This window comes from Sander vitreus, chromosome 5 (genome assembly GCF_031162955.1).
Source record: "Sander vitreus isolate 19-12246 chromosome 5, sanVit1, whole genome shotgun sequence".
NCBI classification, from domain to species: Eukaryota; Metazoa; Chordata; class Actinopteri; order Perciformes; family Percidae; genus Sander; species Sander vitreus.
The window spans coordinates 23,776,472-23,792,820 of NC_135859.1; the positions used below are offsets into that span (position 1 = coordinate 23,776,472).

The window sequence follows — 16,349 nt, forward strand, 5'->3', positions numbered from 1 at the left end:
AATAAGTATGCAATATTTTGTTTATTTTGTGGAGTGCTGCGTCCCGTCCGTTGGCTGTGTGGCTTAGTTGTGTTTGATGTAGAGCTCGCTTGAAACGTTAAAATGATCATGTTTCATTGGCCAGTTATCGTGCCACTTTCACATGTTAGTGCACGTCAGCGCACGGGTCCACTACATGACAAACCCTATGGAGCGGACCACGTGACGTGTGTGCATATTTTGACAGAGTGACAGTGTAAGTGAAGAAATAGATAGAGACAACAAAATGGAACGAATCAGAGAAGAGAAAGAAAAGTTGTGTCCTGTTCTCTTTATTTATTTATTTATCTATTTTATACTGTACAACCAGTAAAACATGTCCTGTTCTGTAGACATGGTCCTTATTTATTTATTCATGTTGTACCAGTCCAATATGACAGTCAGTTGAAATAAACCTTGTTGTAAGAAAACTTGTTTAATTTGTTATGAATCTATTTTGATGCGTTTTCCCGTAACTTTTGTAATTTTACATATGTTTAAAAATATCGAAATTAATATTGATATCGCAATATCTCATTTTGTCAATATCGTGCAACCCTAATTCCATGTGCAATGTACTTCAGGCACTAGAATAATTAAGTATATTTACTTAAGTATTTCCATTTTCTACTTCATTTCAGAGGCCGTTATTGTACTTTTTGCTCCAGTATTTGACATTGATAATGTCTATAAATGATGATTATTTTTATTATTATTATTATTATTATTATTAATAATATATTACACTCTTAAATTGGCCATTTCGTATAATGAATACTATATTATATAATAAAATAATATAATTAATACTTTTAATACTTCAAGCATATTTTGCTTAAAATACTTAATTGGTACTTGTACTTGTACATTTTGAATGCAGGACTTGTTTGTTTACTTACCAGTATTTAAAAGGGTGACCATTATTTAAAAAGTAAGTTACTGAATGTTCTTGACAGAATGGCCTTTCTTCTTGATGTTTACTCTTATTATATATTTCTTCTTTTTTATACACTATATAATGACTGTTTCTTACCTTAATGCATTTGTTTTTAGTGCTGCTGATGTCTTTTTTTTCTTTTCAGACATGAAACATATAACAATTCACTATGAAAATACGCAATAAATTACAGGATCATAAAATATCAAAATATTCAACAATGTTCGCAAGAAGTTATCTACATCAGGGATCAAACAGATCAATCAGTCAGAGACATTTACAGCCAGATGTGCCGCCCTCCATGTCATTTAAAATGACTTTAAAAGCAAATAGTGAGACCAACTCACGAAGGTTCATGCAACAAAACGTTCCACCTCGTTCAGTGCGGACTTTAGGGACGGATAAGAGGAATAAGCCTTGGGAACAAAGACATTAACCTTCTGTTTTTTTCTCATGGAAATGTGCTTATGTCCTGTGATTGTCTTTAGTTTACAAACTCTGGGAAACTGTGCTTCCTGCTTGAAAAGTGCTCTATAAAATATTATTAGAGTATTGATGTACTGTGGTAGTGCTATTTTTTATCACAGAATAATTTCAGAGCATGTAACAAACTAACAAACTAAAATGAACAGAAACAGAAAAGTAACACATTTACACTTCCTAATAATGTTTCCTTTGTCTTATTTTTACAGGACCCATAAATCATGGCTGTCCTGCAGAAGCTCCCCCTCACAGTGGCCCTCTGCCTGCTGCTCCTTGCCACACTGTTACCCAGCTCTGAAGCCCGGCGTGGTGGTGGTGGTGGTCGTGGTGGTTTTGGAGGTGGTGGATTTAACAGAGGTGGTGGCTACAGCCGGGGCTGGGGCGGTGGGGGTGGCCAGGCCTACAGACCGGTCCAGAGCAGTGGCCCCAGTGCAGGAAAAGTAGCCGGGGCAGCTGCAGCGGGCGCTATAGGAGGAGCAATGATTGGGTCTGCCCTGAGCCGCCCTGGGTATGGTGGAGGATATGGAGGATATGGAGGAGGATATGGTGGAGGGTATGGAGGATATGGAGGGGGGTATGGCTACCCACGATATGGAGTTGGTGGTGGCTACGGCCCCAGGCCTGGCTACGAGTCAGAGGGCTCTGGAGATATGGAGTACTACACTGCAGCATCCAGCGGCCCCATCTACAACAGTATCATCGTTGTCATCGGCTCCCTGATATCCCTGCTGATGGGCCACTGGGTGGCAGTCATGTAGAGCTGGAGACAGAGCTGGGATCCCAAAAACACACACAGGTCCAAACAAACCTTCAATAAAAACAACCCACAACCTGGCGGAAAACAGAACTATTTTCAGTTTAAAGTCTAATGTGACCTAAAATATGACCCTTAAATAATGAACAGCTGTGGCAAGTTTTTTTCTTTTTCGATACTTCAGTGACCCTCCATGAGGACAGGTGGAGGAAGTGGACCCATTTAACCTTTACAACATGTCAGTGTGACACCATGCTTCAGTCTGCAGGCGTACTGATGAACAAACCACCTCCTGTAGAAATACTGTATGTCAGAGCCGTGAGATAGTTTGACTCTCCTTTAAAAGAGGCTAGTCTTTTTATACTTTTGATGAGTATTTTTGGTCAATATGTTTTCTCAATAAGGAATCTGTGAAGATAGACCAGGAATAAATTAGATGTGGTTAAGTTTACCTCAAGAAGTCATGTCAGGAGCAGAGTTTAAGAGCAGCTAAACACTTCATATGATAATGCCATTTCTCAGTAAATTTCATTATAGGTTTATATTTTAGACTTTTTACTTTCTGTTTCATATTGTCTGCTCTGCATATTAAAAAAATAAACGAGAGTACTAAAGTGTTACTTTTTCAGTACGTTGCTTGTATATGTATACTTTACCTAATTAAAGTACATGTTTTATGCCATTTTGTAGACTTTTATGTAAAAAAGAAAAATGGGCTTCCATGTTTATAATTGTTATATCAATTAAAAAAAACTTAGAACAAACATTTGTGTTGAATTGTGTCTACATTATTGAAAAAAGAGAGCATGGCGTGTTTAGAATATATATATATATATATATATATATATATATATATATATATATATATATATATATATATATATATATGTACATTTTTAAGTGACAATCCAGAGATTAGACTTGCTGCAGTAAGCTGTTGGTGTGTCTTGTGTACAATACACTCGCTGATCTCATTCTCCACATGAGTGTCAACAAAGACAGTGTGACCCAAATCAAACACACTCACCCACCATGTTTGTGACCAACAGATGCTACCCTGTGTGTGTCCTATTGCTTTAATATGTGTTTGTGCAGCTGCGCTGGAGTTTCTATTGTTTATCTGTGTTGTTTGCGATAGTAATGTTTTATTCTACTGTTGATTGAAGTGTCAGGTTATTTAATTTGTGTGGCTTAATATTGCTTGTTGCCTCAGTGTCCAGTTGTTATTTATTGTCGATTTTATTTTTTTAATTGTCTGAGTTTTGTCCTCTTGTCTGGTTAGTTCTTGTAAAGTTACACTGAGGAAGGCGGTTGTATATTTATAATTGATAATCAGATGTATGAACAGGCTGTAAAGTGCCATCCTATAGAAAAGGAACTTATTGTTTGTTTGGACATCAGGGGTTATGCTGCTGGTGTTGTTCCAACAGTACTGTATACCTTTTATACACTGAATGCAATTTATTCTGTAGCCAAAAGGTGAACTTGAATTTAACAGTAGTGTCATATATCATCATTACATTTTCTTTACCCCTCTTTTTTTAAACTGCAACACAGTAACATTTACTCAAAGAGTACATTCTAACTGACCTATTTTTTTTACTTTTATCCAAGTATTACATGAGTATAATAGTCTAGTACTCTTACCAGCTCTTAACAACAAAAGCAGGCAACATGCAGTATATGGAAAACTAAAGTCCAGTTATTTATTTTCCATCAACAGCTCATATTACAAAATCTACCAGTTCCATTAAGCCTGTTCTTTAATCAACATATGGAACCCCTGAGGGTGCCCTGTAGTGCTGCATGACTCAGCCTGTTAGCTGACATTTACCGGCCTGCAGGCTTGTATCACTTCCTCAGCTTAATGAGATCTCAGCCGATGAGATCACACCAGTGCTTCTGTTTGCCATCTACTCTGTCCTCCACAGCTTAGTAGTAGTCATCTTAAAATCTGATGCCCTTTCACATTCAATAACCATGCTTCATTACAAGCTCAGACCTGAAACACAGAGAGTTAACACAGCCCTCATGTTCAGTATATGAGATATTCCTAAAAGAGACTTTTTATATTTTTACTGTGAGTATTAGTAACCAGTTGACTGAGTGTTTCTGAAAATTCAGATGGATCATTCTCGTGGTTGCCCTTTAGTATTGTAATAGGCCTTATCAGACATTAAATAATTTGAGCTCCATCCACCAGAAGGTTCAGCCTGATTATTCAAATGTTTTATATCATCAAACTGATCTCCACAAAAGCTTTTCATACAATGGTAATTTTCAGTCAAAAACTCCTTCCACACCCAATTCAAAAAAAGTCATAAAACAAATATCCACAAATGCAGTGTAGTATTAGTAAAGTTTATAAGTTTATTTGACAAGACAAGCAAAAAGTGCAAGTCAAGCCTCAGTAGTCAGTAAAAGCTGCAGCAGCACAGTAAATGTGATCCCTCAGAGTAAAAGGCATCCATGTCTTTAAAAGCGGTATATGTGCACATTCAAATACATTCAAAGCCAGATATAAGATAACATAGGATACATATACCAACACATTAAAAGGTACACTGTGGGGTTTTTGATCAGATTGTTCTACAGTCAGACAATAAAAAGTGTTTGTTGTAATTGTAGTTTAGTGACTGCTGCTGAAATGTGAATCGCCTGGTTATAGTGGTCATGACGGCACTCTGCCGTGGTGGAATGTAACTAAGTACATTTACTACAAAGTACAAATTTGAGGTGCTTGTACTTGAGTATTTACATTTCAGAGGGAAATATTGTACTTTTTACTCAGCTACATTTGTCTGACAGTCTTTATTTTTCAGATTACAATTTGTCATACCCTGTAGAGACATTTTGAATTTGAACTGTTTGCAATTAAACTCCAGAGAGTACCTTTTACATAGTTTTTTTTTAAGTAATCAGCTTTTATGATTAGAATTTTAAAAAAAAAATAGAAAAATGATTGTATAAATCCTATGTACTGTACTTTACATATCTTGATATGCAGGCTTAGTAACCATTAACTCAACTGATAATGAAAGATGACATTCAGTAGGATTTGGAGATGAATTTGGCTCAGGAAATAGCCCAGAGACAAAAGAGGAAGACAAAAAAGAAGGGAGGAAGGAGGCAAGTGTATACAAAAAAAATCTGAAAATACACACGCTGTAAAAGGCAAGGGCAGTACACATGGAAAAGGTTAAAACAACATACATGAGTATTCAGGAAAAGCCCACTTTATTTTGTTTTGATTCCAAATAATAATACATATTTTAAGAAGTGTTAGGATGACAGCATGCATACTATTGTCTGTATGTTTAGAGGGTCTGTTTATCCAAATAAAGTTATAGTCTTTTTGGTTTTAGTTTCTGTGTTTCAATAGACCTTATATGAAATGAGTAGATATTGATCCATTACAAATAGTCATGCTCTTAGTGTAGAACGTTTCAGTCTGAAGCAGTTATATTTGTAATAGTAGACTAATAAATAAATATTTCACAAATGAAAGTCCAGTTTTAAAACACTATTCCCTAACCAACTCGTTGAACTGTCTTTGAATCAGACAGTCCTCCAACATCAACCTCCCTGTAGTTAACATACTCATATCATACTTAAAAAACCTAAAAAATGTCCATTATTGTTGTTTGTTAAAAAAATTATGCAGATTATCACCATGACAGGGTCTGTACCAGCTCCACAGGTGCAAACTAACCCCTCTCAGATGCTTTTTTTCTCTGAGACAAAAAGCAACCCAACAAAGACCCGGTTTTCTTGAATACATTTTAAAAAGCAATTTCTTTCTGAAACACACATCACAAACGCAGAAAGACAAGTCAGTGGTAGTGCCACTGATTATTTCTGTGGCTAGAGAGCGTACAATGTGGGGGTTTTGTTAACTTGTAGGCAGAGATTGTTCTACAGTCAAACAATAAAAAGTGTTTGTTGTAATTGTATCTCTAATGGCTAGACAGCATGTTCAATTAAATCTAAATGGTAATTAATGGGCCAGACTACTTCACCAAGCTTTTAGTATTAGATTGTGGACTCTTTCTCTTTGTCCTGTCAGCTGTGTGGTGCCATTTAAGCACATGCATGAGAATGTATTGCTTAAATATTAAGAAAAAATAAAAATGTAGAAATCCACACACAGTAAAGAAACTCCTTAAAAGGCAAGAGGTTCCTCTCTCCCTAAGCATTTCCACCCATTACCTTAATTCCTTTAAAACATTATCCATCACTTCCACTGCTAATAAAAGCCTCAGTGCAGCAGCACTAGCATGTTGCTATTCAATAGCATCAGTGTAGTACTAATGACCACAGCTAAAAGCCCTCGCGAGCCCATACTCAATCCCTGCACGCCACCCGTCACTCTCTTCAAGTACTTTTCAGAGTAGACCATGTACAGCTCAACACATCTCCTGGCCTTCATCTGCTCAATCAGTGCCGGGTAGCCGATCTCCACAATGCTAACTGTATCATCGTCTTCAGCACTACTGACAGCCTGTGAAGCTGTTGGCACAGGATTGGCTACAGGCTGATTTAGGGGTCGTGTACCTGAAGGTGCAGTGGTTGAGGAATTATCTGCTGCAGTGTTGTTGGTTTCCGTTGTGTTGTTGCCTGTGCCAGTGTGTGGAGCCGGGGTGACAGAAGTTGTGGTGGTAACAGCTGGTTTGATGTCTGGCTTTTGATTCTCCGCAGGCAGAATGTCGGTTCTCTTCATGCAGGAGTCCATGTAGCTGTCATAGGTTTCAGGGGGTTTGCTGTAGCTGTAGTCTCTGCTGTAATCATTGCTATCAGTAGACTTGGTGCCATATTTCCTGTACATGTAGTTGTTGTAGTATTGCTCCTCTTGGCTGTTGTGGAACTGGTAGTGGGGACGGGGGAACCTTCCTAGCCCGTAGCCCAGGGCCATCCCTGCCATAGCCCCTCCAGCTGCTGCCATCACTGCACTGCGTCCAAACCCTCTGGATTTATCAGAGGGATACATGCCCATCGACTGAACTGAGTGGGAAAAGGGAGAGCCGCCCCCAGCACCATGGCCCCCATATCCAAAGCTGCCCCCATAGCGAGGGCTCAGGACTTTGTTGTTTGGGTTGTAGTTCATGTATCCACCTCCATAACCACCATGACTGTACGGGGAGCCCCGTGCTGGAAACTGGTTATGGTAGCCTCCACCTGGCTGCTGGGGGTAATTACCTGGATACCCAGGTCTGCCTGATTGCATAGGGTAGCCTCCCTGATTGGGTTGTCCAGGCTGTTTGGGGTATCCACCCTGAGAGCTGGAGCCCTGATTATTTTTTTTACCTGCATTACTGTTAGTGTTGGTGCTGCCTCTGTTGTGTGAGGAGGACTTCTTTGAGCCGAAGCTGCCTTTCCCAAAGCTGCCTCCTTTCCTGGCCAGTGAAAAGTGAGTATGAAACAAGAGAAGTGACAGACACAGCACAGATAATGAATTCATCTTCGCCCTGTAGGGAGGGTCAGGAGAGAAAAGGAAAATTAAGAAAGGGAGAAAAGGTTTAGGAAAATATGAGATAATAATAAATGGGATTTATAATGTTAGCCTTAGTCGTCTTATTTATGAGAGTCTGTCTTTCTGTACGTAGTAAAATAGTAAATAGGAGTTGCACCTTATTGCAACTTTGACGTACGAGAGAACATGCATGTATTAAAAAAATACAGAACCAAAAGCGTTGTTTATGTTACGGGCGTCACGGGTGAACACGCTTCCGCTCCCCTCCCGTTAAAGATTAAATTATTATAGAATTTTAGGGACAGTCTCAACATGGTTTCAACACAGAGTTGTGGGTCCAAAATTAGGTTTCCAGGTTGGCTTGAAATAGCACAGTGCACTGCGAGCTTAATGTTACTGCAGGTGACCAAGCGGTAATCTTTTTAGTCCCCTGTAAACAACACTGTTACAAAGCCTCGACACTGTAATTTTTCGTTCAGTGGCTAAAAAAATTATATTTTTTAATAATGAGAAAGAAAATGTCATATATACAAATCTGTTTCCACAACCATATCAGAGACACTGCCTGATTTAGAGCTGGGCAATTTTATGACATATACAATGAGATTATTTAAATCGGTCTACCATCAAAGGTTTTGCCATACTGTTTATACAATAGTAGCTATCACTTTAATATTTCTGGGTGTATAGGGCTATAGTGGGCAATGTTGCAAATGAATGAGTAGGACTGATATAGTATAGTCATATTACATTTTTACATCAGTGTCATAAAGTATTTTGTATCTAAAATTAGCCTTTTTATTATATCACTCAATATCATGAAAAACAAAATTACACATAGCACGATGGAAGATTTTATTAGGGCTTCAACAATTTTATTGTCAATTAATCAACATATTTTTCCCAATAATCATTTATCTCACAAAATTGTGAGAAATGACCATTATATATAATAGGCTATATGCCATGATGGGCTCTGGGAAATATTTCCCAGAGCCCATCATGGCATATGTACATATTCCTTGCATTATCTGACAGTTTATAGTGTAATCTGTTCTCAGTCCACCAGCTCCTGGATCACTTCATTGTTTCAAATACAAGCATTAGTTTATGAATGGCTCTTGAAGTTTCAGTATTTGCTGTCAACCAGTGGAAGTAACGTTAGACTACAACTGTTTCCATAGCAACCCGTGATAGCCCCTCCCTGATCGCCTGAGTTGTTGTGTGCAAACTCACTTTGATAAGACATAACTCAAACACGTCTCTCGTTAGCTGCTCAGTGCTCACTGCACATTTAACACTCAAAATACAGAAATATGGGCGTTAGCATTAAATTTTGGCTAAAAAAACATCGTGTGGTGCCGATTCACATAACTAACTTACGTTACTGTGACAACCAACTGCAGCATTGACAACGGCTGCATTTATTAGCGTTAGATAAGACTCTCATGATGACGAGATCCGTGTCTCGTCCTTAAAAGATAAGGACCTCGTGATTATGAGATGCTAACTAATAATTATGGGATAGTACACGTCACAATTAAGCGATGTATTTTTTTTTTGTAAATTCATTATTAATCGATCTATTTGCTAGTAATTTCATTAATTGGTCCAATTTTACCATAAAATGACTTTTCATGACTGGAAATGAATCGTCTCCCTCTGAAGGCAAACCAGTCAGTACATAATATAAAAAACCGGTGTAGCAACGACAATAACACCTAAAGGTTTTATGATGGGGGTGATGATATTGATGCAACAATAATCCGGAGAACGTCAAACAGCTCAGCCCAAAGCAATCCAGACACTGATTATTTATAAATACATACTGCATACAGACAGTACTACCTTGTTGACATTGCACTCACTATAGCTACCCTTTATTCCGTTAAAACATGGCGCTTGTCAGTGTCAAACTATCGAGAGAAATGTACACACTGGCAGGAAAGCGTTGGTTTCATTACAGACAGAAATGTTCGCGTGAGGTAAAAACAATGCCATTTTATCCACCAAACAACATTAAAATGGTGCTGTTACTTTAAATAAAGGACTAGCCTTACCTTAAGTGACGACTGTTGGATGCCTTTTCCCGTGTTATTTAGCTTCAGTGTCGCGGGTCGTCTTTGGTACTGTTAGTGTTGATGTAGCTAGTTCAAACGTCTCCAGTTTTGAAAATGGATAATTCCATATGACGTAACGCGGCACAGGGGATCTGGGCATGGATGTATTATAAGAACGGATGTGGGTCGCATAGAAACAGAAGATGGGGCGGGGTTTCACTTGACATTTTCCAGCATCCTCAACCCTGTGATGTTGTCGACTTCATACAGAAAATCACCACAGCACACATAATAGTATGGAGCTACAGGTGTAGGGCAACAATTAGTGAATACATACACACTTAAACTTACATTAAAAACGTTCTGTGATGGATAATTATGTAAACCCATAACCACCAGTTTCTACAAAATAAAAATCAGACCAAAGAAGCCAAATATGTTGTGGTTACAGTGGTTTTCTTACAGTAATAATGCTACATTTTCATATGCATATATTGTTTTACTACTATCACCAACACAGGACAAGAGTTATATTCTCACAGAGAAATAAAACTAAATTATCTGGATTTTTACTTCCATCAGTTCATCAGATGTAATTAGTAAATCAGAGAGGCTACATTTTAAGAGCACTTAAGCATTCACAAGCTACCACAGAGAGGCAAAACATTGGATAGAAGGGTAGCGGGAGGCAAGTATATAAAAACGTATCCCAAAACATACAACACACTGTACAAAGCATGGGCAGCACATATGGAGATTTTCTTGTATTTTGTTTTTACAAACATCATCCAACATACATACATATTAGAAAAAGTGCTTCTTTGCATTGATTCCAATGTAAGTATGCAAGTGTTACATGCATAGATACTTAGGGAGAGTGTTTTATCCAAATAAACTAGTACAGTATACCAGCAGAAATCATAATCAGCCAGTCTCATTGGATTTTCTGTACTTCATTGAACCGTATACTGATTACATAAAGGTTCAGTGACATTTAGTACAAAATTGTGAAAATATGATCCATTACAAATATTCAGTTATGCTCACAATGTAAAACCTCTGTCTAAAGCACAGATATTATAAAATGCACTATATTCTTATTATTCAATATCATATTCACTGTTTGAATCAGACAGTCCTCCAACATCAGCACCCCTTGAGTTTACTTACACAAGTACTTGAAGAAGAGGAAGATGATGCAGAAGGCTCAGTTGAAGGGACAGATGCAGACACAGATACAGACAGGGATGAGCAGGAAACTCATCGCCCTCTGTGGGCCAGGAGTAACATGTATGTTTGATGCAGTTCAACAATTTTAAATTCAACTGCATTGAGTATTTAAACTGTTATTACCTATCATTTATTATAATTTTTTCCTTCATATCAGATTTGCATCTGGGTTACCTGGGCTTCCTTTGTGTCAAGATGACCCTACAACATGTGCAGACTGGAGTCCAATTGAATACTTAATAGTGAAGATATCCTTGCAAAATGCAAGGAAAAGGATTCAAGAATGATAAATGTGTCTATTTTGTAATCAAAATGTCTGTATTCTTGGATAATGATCACTCTACAGCCCAAAATGTATGTATTCTTGGTTAATAAAACTCTATAATCTGGTAAAATTTATATCTACCAAATCTGTCTCTTTTCGTACTCAAATGATCCTGTTGTCCACTACAGTGGACATGCTGTAAAATAAAAATTAAAAATTAAAATGTGTAAATTGTGAGATGTTTTTTTTAACCCTAAACATGTATGGAATCACAAAAAATATGATTAGGAAAAAAACTTATTTTCCTTGGTTCTCAGGAGGATATTACACTTAAAGCACATATCCATTATTACAGAGCTGTTCATTTACACAGATCATCACCATGACAGATCATCTACTCGCCCCAGGGTGCAAACTAATCCTCTCATGCACTGACACTGGACAGTTGGCTTGAATAAATAACATAAATAAATAAACAACTGAGTCTACAGCTACAGTATGCTCGTAACTCTGTGGGGCTGTTAATGTCTTTACCACATTCTTTGTTGTACACCTCATTTCTATATTTATCCATCACTTTAAATGCTAATAAAGGCCACAGCTCAGCAGTATTGGCATGTTGCTGTTCAGTAGCATCAATGTTGTACTGATGATCACAGCTAAAAGCCCTTGCAAGCCCATCTCCAGTCCCTGCACCCCACCAGTGGTGCTGGGCTTCGTCCTTTTCTTCAAGTACTTTTCAGAGTAGACCATGTACAGCTCAACACATCTCCTGGCCTTCATCTGCTCAATCAGTGCCGGGTAGCCGATCTCCACAATGCTAACTGTATCATCATTATCATCATCAGTAGCAGATTGTCTGAGAACCTGTGAAGCTGGAGGCACTGGATTGGCTTCAGGCTCATTTAGAGGGAGTGGAGTTGAAGATGTGGTCGTTGAGTTTTCTGCTGCAGTGCTCTCTGTTGTGTTGCTGCTAATGCCAGAGTCTGTGGCAGCAGTGGTTGTTGTAGTTGCAGAAGTAGTTGGAATCATAGTTGTGGTGGTAACAGCTGGTTTGTTGTTTGGCTTTTGATTAGCCGTAGGCAGAATGTCAGTTCTCTTCATGCAGGAGTCCATGTAGCTGTCATAGGTTTCAGGGGGTTTGCTGTAGCTGTAGTCTCTGCTGTAGTCATTGCTATCAGTAGACTTGGTACCATATTTCCTGTACATGTAGTGATTGTAGTAATACTCCTCTTGGGGGCTGTGGAAGTGGAAGGGAGGACGGGGGAACCTTCCTAGCCCGTAGCCCAGGGCCATCCCTGCCATAGCCCCTCCAGCTGCTGCCATCACTGCACTGCGTCCAAACCCTCTGGATTTATCAGAGGGATACATGCCCATCGACTGAACTGAGTGGGAAAAGGGAGAGCCGACCCCAGTGCCATGGCCCCCATATCCAAAGCTGCCCCCATAGCGAGGGCTCAGGATTTTGTTGTTTGGGTTGTAGTTCATGTATCCACCTCCATAACCAGCATGACTGCCATAACCATCGTAACTGCCATGACCACCATAACCACCATGACCACCATAACCGCCATAACCTCCTCCATATGGGTAGCCCTGTGCTGGGTAACCTCCAGCTGGGTATCCTGGTTGCTGGGGGTAACCTCCTTGGTTGGGGTAACCCCCTGGTCGGCCTGGTTGCTGGGGGTAACCTCCTTGGTTAGGATAACCCCCTGGTTGCTGGGGGTAACCTCCTTGGTTGGGGTAACCCCCTGGTCGGCCTGGTTGCTGGGGGTAACCTCCTTGGTTGGGGTAACCCCCTGGTTGCTGGGGGTAACCTCCTTGGTTAGGATAACCCCCTGGTCGGCCTGGTTGCTGGGGGTAACCTCCTTGGTTGGGGTAACCCCCTGGTCGGCCTGGTTGCTGGGGGTAGCCTCCTTGTCCAGGTTTTTTAGGCTGTTTGAGGATTCCACCCTTAGACTTAGTGTCCAGATTACTGGTTTTGGAGGTCTTCTTAAAGAAACCAAACCCTCCTTTTTTCTTGGCCAAGGAAAAATGTATATGAACCAAAAGAAGGGAGAGACACAACAGAGCTATTCCAGTCAGCTTCATCTTTGAACTGCAGGGGGAAAAAACAGGGAAGAAACCATTTTACAAGGAATAAAAATAAATATTTTTTGTATTATTTTACCAATAAAAAGTCCTTCTAGAACTGCTGAACACAGCAAACATTTAATCCAAATTAAATTAGAATACAACAAGTCAACTTTTAAGTAGCCTACAAGAGAAGAGATGACAGACAAAAGTTTTAGCAAGTTCTATTTGGAGACGATATATTTACCTAAATCATGTTCGCTACATTACATTTCATTATGTTCACATAGCTTACATAAACAGCCTTGATATGTTTTTGCACACAAAACCTTGTCCACCTGTTTTACCCTATTAGCTCAACATGAAGCTGTGGGTCCAACATAGCTGCCAGGCTTAAAATAGCACATACCCTTCAGACTGGTAGCTTCCTGCAGGCGGCCAAATGTTACTATTTACACGCTAGTTTGTAATTATATATATATATGTATGTAGGCTATAGCCTTTGTTTTCAACGCCCATGACCTTCAAAGGAAATACAATTAGGCCTACTACATGAACATAGGCTACATCTGATAGTAAATCGTCTAATTTCACCGCAAATCTTGCCTTACTTTGTTCTCTGGCGACAAACCACACAATAATCGTTTCAAGAAAGACACATTCTTAAAACCATGATGGATCGGGGACGCATTGTGAAAATTAACAGAAACACCTGCTATGGAAAAGAAGATGGATACAAAATACTGACCTTGTAACCTCAGTGTCCACAACACCGCCGTTTCTTTCTTTAGATCATCCTGTGCTTCCTAAACTTTATGTACCCCCTCCTCCCCTCCCCTCCTCCTCTCCCCTCCTCCTTTTGCCGGTAAGCGCCCCCCGTGTATATAACTATGAGCGCCCCCGACCGCTAACCTGACGCGCCAGATGGTATCGCGAGAATCCAGTTGACGTGCAAGGTAACCCGGGCTGAACCCGCCCACCACCCCTAACAACTAACCAGACATAGTTATAGAGAATCTTTATATTATATATTATATTATTTAGACTCAGCTTACCTCGAGTGACGGACTTGTTTGTTTCTATGTAGTTCCAAGTTTATAACCATTTTCAACCACCCCTATTGTGTATGTCTGCATCAGCTAATTATATTGGAGTAGCTTTAAATTAGAGTTTGCTGTTTTTTTCTGAGATGCATCACAAATTTTCTTCCAATGTCCTCTTTTATGTCCGCCCTCCATGTCTCAAGTCTAACTATCGATGTTTCTTTAGAGCCAGATGTAAGCCAGTTACTGATGAAATCAACCCCCTCGTAATTGTCTCAATGTTTGTTATAATTCGATGAGAGTGCAGGAATCCCGACTGATTGGTTTTGCATAGAAGAAATAAAGTTCCTCACTTAGAGATATTAAAAAAAAAAAAAAAAAAAAATGTTTCCTTGGCAAGGGTGTAGTGGACACGGGGTACGCACTTACAACACGTCTGAGTTGATTTGAACGCACCATAAGTAGGCGAGTGTGCACTGCAGGTTGCATCAGTTGATTGGTAGACTCATATAGATATAGGCAATAATAAAAAATATATACAAAAGAATATAGGGAGGAAAATGTATTAAAATATGCAATAATTAAGATCAGTGTATATGATGGAGTAGTGGCATTAGAATGTGCCAGAGGCCACCAAATTTGGGCTATTATGGCATAAAATTTCTCTGGTGGGGCATGGTCCCAGGCCCCCCTAGACTACTACTACTACACTACGCTACTTTGAATCCACGATGTGGAGAAATAAATGGGAGAGAATCTTTTCAATAAAAATCGTCCTCCTGAACGTTTTGTCCCCCTCACTTTTGATATTAAGGCTACGTCCCATCCTTGGAATGTCATACATTAGAGAGATTTCTTCAAAGGTCATTAAAATCCCCAGACATAATGCAGGCTGCATGGAGTGCTGCTCGGGTATGTAGAAAGTGTGTCATTAAAACCCCTTCTTTAAAAAGGATACCTACTTTACTTATTCCTTTCTTTGCCCATATCTGGAATCCTGCATCCATCTTGCCTAGTTTAAATGAAACATTGCCCCACACGGGGCTGAATTGTGACAGAGAGTCCAATATGTTCATATATTCTTTTACCTCATACCATACATTAACCGTATTAAGAACTATAGGATGAGCAGTATGTGTTCTGATGTACTTCAGCTTGACTGAATACAGGTACAAATGCAATGGTACCTTAAAGGAACCTGACTCTATGTCCATCCAAGATGGAGCATCTCCAGAAGAAAAATAGGACATTATAGTTCTCAATTGTGTTGCTAAATAGTACCAATAAAGATTTGGACATTTCAGCCCTCCAGTTTCAAATGGAAGATATAGCAGAGATAAACGGATTCAAGGATTTCTTATTCCATATAAATTTTCTGAAGAGTGTTGTGAGTTTCTGAAACATTCCTGCAGGTGGCGTGAGAGGGATCATTTGAAATAACTACATGAATTTAGGCATTATGTTCATTTTAAATAGCCTATATCCTCCCTATGATGGATATACAGTAGGTAAAGGCATCCACCTTTCTATAGAATTATGTACTGAGTTCATTTTTACTCCATAGTTTGTTGGTGCTATAGTTTCAAAATTAGGTGTTATTTTGATGCCCAAATATGAGCTTAAAAGTAAATAAATATTGGTTTACATATATTGTCTTTTATTTCCGTTATATCTGGAGATACTAGCAACCAGTCTGATTAGATCAAACAGTGTTGGAATAGATGTGTTTATTTTAAGAATAAAATTACGTCCTCAGCAAAAAGAGCTATTCTATGATCTCTGTTGCCAATTGTAATCCCCTGTATTTGCCTACTAAATCTTTGCTAGTGGTTCAATAGCTAGTATGAACAGAAGTGGTGATAGAGGTGAACCTTGGGGGGCCTACCTCAACTAGGGTTGGGATGTAATAGTTTGATCCAGTTAAGGAAAGTATTTATATATTGGAGTTTTGGAGGTAAAAATAACTACGGAGATTGATAGTTGTATTGCCTGAAAGTTTTCATATTCCATAGGACA

At 39.0% G+C, this 16,349-nt stretch overlaps 3 protein-coding genes across 3 annotated transcripts in view; 1 reads left to right on the forward strand and 2 right to left on the reverse strand.

Moving 5' to 3' along the window:
• sprn2 (shadow of prion protein 2) overlaps positions 1 to 2,995 on the forward strand; it is a 5,305-nt gene extending 2,310 nt beyond the window's left edge. Inside the window, exon 2 of the mRNA XM_078249764.1 lies at positions 1,648 to 2,995. Coding sequence (XP_078105890.1) covers positions 1,660 to 2,196 — 537 coding nt within the window. The 5' untranslated portion in view covers positions 1,648 to 1,659 and the 3' untranslated portion in view covers positions 2,197 to 2,995. The remainder of the gene's footprint in view (positions 1 to 1,647) is intronic.
• A 1,547-nt stretch (positions 2,996 to 4,542) lies between these two features.
• prnpb (prion protein b) lies at positions 4,543 to 10,060 on the reverse strand. The gene is made up of 2 exons (XM_078251095.1): positions 9,723 to 10,060; positions 4,543 to 7,657 (listed from the first exon to the last, which is right to left on the reverse strand). The coding sequence occupies exon 2, from the start codon at positions 7,648 to 7,650 to the stop codon at positions 6,451 to 6,453; it is 1,200 nt and encodes a 399-aa protein (XP_078107221.1). The 5' UTR covers positions 7,651 to 7,657; positions 9,723 to 10,060; the 3' UTR covers positions 4,543 to 6,450.
• A 101-nt stretch (positions 10,061 to 10,161) lies between these two features.
• On the reverse strand, positions 10,162 to 14,122 carry LOC144518419 (uncharacterized). The gene is made up of 2 exons (XM_078251094.1): positions 14,039 to 14,122; positions 10,162 to 13,315 (listed from the first exon to the last, which is right to left on the reverse strand). Exon 2 carries the CDS (start codon positions 13,306 to 13,308, stop codon positions 11,803 to 11,805), a length of 1,506 nt encoding a protein of 501 aa, XP_078107220.1. The 5' UTR covers positions 13,309 to 13,315; positions 14,039 to 14,122; the 3' UTR covers positions 10,162 to 11,802.
• Positions 14,123 to 16,349: the final 2,227 nt, after the last annotated feature.